The sequence below is a fragment of the Oncorhynchus keta genome, chromosome 34 (assembly GCF_023373465.1).
Source record: "Oncorhynchus keta strain PuntledgeMale-10-30-2019 chromosome 34, Oket_V2, whole genome shotgun sequence".
Classification (NCBI taxonomy): Eukaryota; Metazoa; Chordata; class Actinopteri; order Salmoniformes; family Salmonidae; genus Oncorhynchus; species Oncorhynchus keta.
The window spans coordinates 65,769,991-65,776,501 of NC_068454.1; the positions used below are offsets into that span (position 1 = coordinate 65,769,991).

A 6,511-nucleotide genomic window follows, 5' to 3' on the forward strand; every position below is an offset into this window, starting at 1 on the left:
AAAGACAGAGATGATAAAGCTCAGCCAATCTGTCCTGTCCTAGATACTGCATAGAGAGCAGGGTTACTCTCACACTCACAAATGTCAGGGAAAGAGCTAACACACACACACACACACACACACACACACACACACACACACACACACACACACACACACACACACACACACACACACACACACACACACACACACACACACACACACACACACACACACACACACACACACAATCCCCAAAGCAGCAGTTTCATCCAATCTGTTTTTTATTCCTCATAAAGCCATCTTCTAATAGTTTCATAATGAACGCCTGTGTTTGTCTGCGAAGCCAGTGATGGAATATTTATGGAGTATACTTATGGGACGTTCTGTTTTTATCTCACATCTTTATTCTTCCTTAGAATCCCCAGCTTCTTCTCCAAAACCTAAACCTTAATCTGAACCCAATACTAAACCTGGCAAGCGTCTTCACGGACATGTCCAACATCTCCTTGTCCCAGTCTGTAATCCCAACATGTTTCAAGCAGACCAACATTGGCCTCCAACTGCTCTTAAACGCTAGTAAAACCAAATGCCTGCTTTTCAACCGATCGCTGCATGCACCCGCATGCCCGACTAGCATCACCACACTGGATGGTTCCGACCTTGAATATGTGGACACCTATAAGTACCTAGGTGTCTGGCTAGACTGCAAACTCTCCTTCCAGACCCATATCAAACATCTCCAATCGAAAATCAAATCAAGAATCGGCTTTCTATTCCGCAACAAAGCCTCCTTCACTCACGCTGCCAAGCTTACCCTAGTAAAACTGACTATCCTACCGATCCTCGACTTCGGCGACGTCATCTACAAAATTGCTTCCAATACTCTACTCAGCAAACTGGATGCAGTTTTTCACTGTGCCATCCGTTTTGTCACTAAAGCACCTTATACTACTTGTATGCTCTAGTCGGCTGGCCCCTGCTACATATTCGTCGCCAGACCCACTGGCTCCAGGTCATCTACAAGGCCATGCTAGGCAAAGCTCCGCCTTATCTCAGCTCACTGATCACGATGGCAACACCCATCCGTAGCACGCGCTCCAGCAGGTGTATCTCATTGATCATCCCTAAAGCCAACACCTCATTCGGCCGCCTTTCGTTCCAGTTCTCTGCTGCCTGTGACTGGAACAAATTGCAAAAATCGCTGAAGTTGGAGACTTTTATCTCCCTCACCAACTTCAAACATCAGCTAGCTGAGCAGCTAACCGATCGCTGCAGCTGTACATAATCTATTGGTAAATAGCACACCCATTTTCACCTACCTCATCCCCACAGTTTTTATTTATTTACTTTTCTGCTCTTTTGCACACCAATATCTCTACCTGTACATGATCATCTGATCATTTATCACTCCAGTGTTAATCTGCAATATTGTAATTATTCGCCTACCTCCTCATGCCTTTTGCACACATTGTATATAGACTCCCCTTTTTTCTCTGTGTTATTGACTTGTAAATTGTTTACTCCATGTGTAACTCTGTGTTGTCTGTTCACACTGCTATGCTTTATCTTGGCCAGGTCGCAGTTGCAAATGAGAACCTGTTCTCAACTAGCCTACCTGGTTAAATAAAGGTGAAATAAAAAAAATAATAAAATAAAAAAAAACTCTTCCTGTTCCTCAAAAGTAACCTGCATAAATGACTATCGTCTCGTAGGACTCGCATCTGTAACCATGAAATGCTTTGGGCCCTGGACTTTCTGATGGTCCGCCCCCAGGTAGTGAGAGTAGGTAAAACACATCCGCCACGCTGACCCTCAACACAGGGCCCCTCAGGGGTGTGCACTTACTCCCCTCCTGTACTCCCTGTTCACCCATGATTGTGTGGCCACTCACGACTCCAACACCATCATCAAGTTTGCTGACGACACGACGGTGGTAGGCCTGACGATGAGACAGCCAACAGGGAGGAGGCCAAAGAACTGGCAGTGTGGTGCCAGGACAACAACCTCTCCCTAAATTTCAGCAAGACAAAGGAGCTGATCGTGGACTACAGGAAATGGAAGGGCGAGCACGCCCCCTTCCAAATCGATGGGGCACAGCTCCTCTCCCCCTCAGGAGGTTGAAAAGATTTTGCATGGCCTCTCAGATCCTCAAAAAGTTATACAGCTACTCCATTGAGAGCATTTTGACTGGCTGCATCACTGCTTGGTATGACAACGATCGCAAGGTGCTACAGAAGGTGGTGCAGACCTCTATACCAGGTGGTGTCAGAGAAAGGCCTGGGAAATTGTCAAAGAAACCAGCCACCTAAGCCATAGACTGTTCACTCGGCTACTGAACGGCAAGCGGTACTGGAGCGCCAAGTCGGGGACCAAAAGGAACCTGAACAGCTTCTACCCCCAAGCCATAAGACTGAGAGACAGAGACACAGAGAGAGAGAGAGAGAGAGAGAGAGCGAGAGAGAGAGAGAGAAAGAGAGAGAGAGATGTTCTACTGTAAACTGTGATAGCCTCTCTTTCTCCCTCTGTCTCACTCTCTCACCCTCTTTCTCTCTTATGGTCACTTACTGTCAGAAGCATACCACCCTGCATCCCACTGCTGGCTTTCCTCAGAAGTTAAGCAGGTTGGTCCTGGATGGGAGACTAGATTCTGCTGGAAGTGGTGATGAAGGCACTTTTTCCTCTGGTCAAAAAATAAATAAATACAAATAAATAAATAAATATCCCAATGCCCCCCCCCTGGCCAAACCCTCCCCTATCCCGGACGACACTGGGCCAATTGTGCGCCGCCCTATGGGACTCCCGGTCACGGACGGTTGTGACACAGCCTGAGATTGAACCCGTGACGATAGTGACGCCGCCACACTGCTATGCAGTGCCTTAGACAAGGAATGTTTTCATATGTTGATGTGTATCTACAGTATGTAGATTTACAGTATTTACATTTACAGTATGTTGATGTACTGTAAATGTGGTTATAATGTTATGTTCCTGAGCAGTCTGGTTCCTGGAGCTGAGGTGGTTAAAGGATTCAACACCCTGTCTGCCTGGGCTCTGCAGAATGGACCACTGGCCGGGAAACAGGTACACGCACATAAACACCTGACAATAAAGAAAACAAATAATTGAGAAAACATAAGGGAGTATTCTGTGGGTTGTGGGGCCAGTGTGGAGGCATTTTGTTTGTTTTACTTACATTCTTTAGTGAATTTCCATTGCCTGGTGAAACAAGGACAGCATTGTTATAGTATACAAACACACACACACACACACACACACACACACACACACACACACACACACACACACACACACACACACACACACACACACACACACACACACACACACACACACACACACACACACACACACACACACACACACACACACACACACACACACACACACACTTAGCTATGTTGTGGAGATGAGGCACTTTATGCCTCAGCTTCAGAGAGAAAAACAAACACCTCAACCCTCTGGAGAGGAGACCTGAATCTGCCTCACATGCTCTTTGAACACACACACTGCTCTTCCCTCATAACTACCTATTTTTCAACACAATAGAGCACTGCAGTAGTGTTTGTTTGTGTGTTAATGTGTGTATGTGACAGAGAAAGATAAAGAGAGTGTGTGTGTGTGTGTGTGTGTGTGTGTGTGTGTGTGTGTGTGTGTGTGTGTGTGTGTGTGTGTGTGTGTGTGTGTGTGTGTGTGTGTGTGTGTGCGTCCGTGCGTGCGTGCGTGCGTCCGTGAGAAAGAGGTGTGTGTGTGTGAGTGTGCATGCATGCGTATGTGCATTCCCTGCCTTGCAGTTTGATTAAATCCACAGGGGTGCTCTGCTTGTGTCACAATTACATTCAGACAGAGATCCTTGGTCCACGTCCCCATACTATTACTTTACTAGTAATGTACAGAGACACGGCTCACTGCCCGGTCCACTTACACACAATATCTAGTGAAACTACTCTTGATTCTCTCCCCAATACACTATACAGTTGAAGTTTTACATACACTTAGGTTGGAGTCATTAAAACTCATTTTTCAACCACTCCACAAATTTCTTGTTAACAAACTGTAGTTTTGGAAAGTCGGTTAGGACATCTACATTGTGCATGACACAAGTCATTTTTCCAGCAGCTCTTTCAGACAGATTATTTCACTTATAATTCACTGTATCACAATTCCAAGGGGTCAGAAGTTTACAACCACTAAGTTGACTGTGCCTTTGTGGATGTATTTCAAGGCATACCTTCAAACTCAGTTCCTCTTTGCTTCACATCATGGGAAATCAAAAGAAATCAGCCAAGACCTCAGAAAGAAATTGTAGCCCTCCACAAGTCTGATTCATCCTTGGGAGCAATTTCCAAACGACTAAAGGTTTTATTCTACAAACAATAGAATGCACGTATAAAAACCATGGGACCACGCAGCCGTCATACCGCTCAGGAAGGAGAAGCGTTCTGTCTCCTAGAGATTAACGTACTTTGGTGCGAAAAGTGCAAATCAATCCCAGAACAACAGCAAAGGACCTTGTGAAGATGCTGGAGGAGATAGGTACAAAAGTATCTATATCCACAGTAAAAATGAGTCCTATATCGACATAACCTGAAAGGCCGCTCAGCAAGGAAGAAGCCACTGCTCCAAACCGCCATAAAAAAGCCAGACTACGGTTTGCAACTGCACATGAGGACAAAGAACTAACTTTTTGGAGAAATGTCCTCTGGTCTGATGAAACAAAAATAGAACTGTTTGGTCACAATGACCATCATTATGTTTGGAGGAAAAAGGAGGATGCTTGCAAGCCGAAGAACACCATCCGATCCGTGAAGAACAGGGGTGGCAGCATCATGTTGTGGGGGTGCTTTGCTGCAGGAGGGACTGGTGCACTTCACAAAATAGATGACATCATGAGGAAAGGAAATATTGTGGGTATATTGAAGCAACATCTCAAGACATCAGTCAGGAAATTAAAGCTTGGTCGCAACTGGGTCGTCCAAATGGACAATGACCCCAAGCATACTTACAAAGTTGTGGCAAAATTGCTTAAGGACAACAAAGTCAAGGTATTGGAGTGGCCGTCTCAAAGCCCTGACCTCAACCCTATAGCATATTTGTGGGCAGAACTGGAAAAGCTTGTGCGAGCAAGGAGGTCTACAAACCTGACTCAGTTACACCAGCTCTGTCAGGAGGAATTGGCCAAAATTCACCCAACTTATTGTGGGACGCTTGTGGAAGGCTACCCAAAACATTTGACACAAGTTAAACAATTTAAAGTTAATGCTACCAAATACTAATTGAGTGTTTTTTAAACTTCTGACCCACTGGGAATGTGATGAAAGAAATAAAAGCTGAAATTAATCATTCTCTCTACTATTATTCTGACATGTCACATTCTTAAAATAAAGTGGTGATCCGAACTGACCTAAAACAGGACATTTTTACTAGGATTAAATAAACTGAGTTTAAATGTATTTGACTAAGGTGTATTTAAACTTCCGACTTCAACTGTATATTTTTGTGACTGGGATAAAGATAATAATGTATCTTTAGTTTTTACCAGCCTCTTGCTGTCTCTCTTCATCTCTCTCTCTCAGAGAAAAGCCAATAAGACCACTCCATTTGACTTTGACAACACAGAGGCCTGGGGCACAGATTCCTTCTATGTCCTGGGGATCCTGGGCTTCTGTCTCTACGTCCTGCTGGGGATCACCTCCTTGCCCTCTGTAGGAGCAGCTCTCAGCTGGAGGGAGTTCAGCTTCGTACAGGTACAGGGAATGCATGCGTGTGTTCTTGTGCATGCGTGTCTGTACATGTGTCAAAATCTAACCCTCTCTGTTATCACTCTTTCACTTCTGAAAATGTGTTTCTCTGAGAATTTCCTGCGGCATCATGGAGCTGTAAATAATAAGATTGATTCAGTTATCATCAGAGCTGTAGATAGGGTTAAATCGATACGTCACAAATTGTGATCACTGGAGACACTTGTGTTGTGTGCTCTCCCCACCAGTCCAAGCTGGGCCATCTGACACTGCTGTTGTGTAGAGCCCATGGCTTCCTGTATGGCTGGAACAAGTTCCTGCGTTCCTCCACCTACAAGTGTTACACCCCACCAGGCTACATGCTGTGTCTGGTGCTTTCCTCTGTGGTGCTGCTGCTCAAGCTGCTGCTCATCACCCCCTGTGTGGACCACACCGTCACCCGGATACGCCAGGGCTGGGAGAGGGGCGGGGCAGGGGGTAGGAGACGAAAAATCAGCCACCTCTGAAAATAATTACTGTGATTAATGGTTGTTTTTACATACCTTAGTAATGAAGTATTTCTTGATTTGAGTTATATGATTAAGATGCAATACAAATAACTCCACAGGGTCACTGTATCTTGCCCACATGTACAGATATACCCATAAAAAATCCTAACTTTAACTATTAGGGCAGAAAATGAAAAACTGACATATCATATGTCTAGGATACACTTCTCCGAGTCTCGGGATACAGGTCATTCGAAAGGTATTCAGACCCCTTTACTT

The 6,511-nt window shown here is 45.0% G+C and overlaps 1 protein-coding gene across 1 annotated transcript; it reads left to right on the plus strand.

The window, feature by feature from the left end:
- Positions 1-2,967: 2,967 nt before the first annotated feature.
- On the plus strand, positions 2,968-6,250 carry LOC118367623 (metalloreductase STEAP4-like). Its single transcript, XM_035751221.1, has 3 exons — positions 2,968-3,066; positions 5,580-5,750; positions 5,993-6,250. The coding sequence occupies exons 1-3, from the start codon at positions 2,968-2,970 to the stop codon at positions 6,248-6,250; spliced, it is 528 nt and encodes a 175-aa protein (XP_035607114.1).
- The last annotated feature ends 261 nt before the right edge of the window (positions 6,251-6,511 follow it).

Coding starts and splice junctions, on each gene's coding strand:
- LOC118367623 (XM_035751221.1), top strand. CDS start 2,968: ATGTTCCTGAGCAGTCTGGTTCCTGGAGCTGAGGTGGTTAAAGGATTC. Junction 3,067..5,579: donor GACCACTGGCCGGGAAACAG/GTACACGCACAT, acceptor TCTCTCTCTCAG/AGAAAAGCCAATAAGACCAC. Junction 5,751..5,992: donor GGGAGTTCAGCTTCGTACAG/GTACAGGGAATG, acceptor TCTCCCCACCAG/TCCAAGCTGGGCCATCTGAC.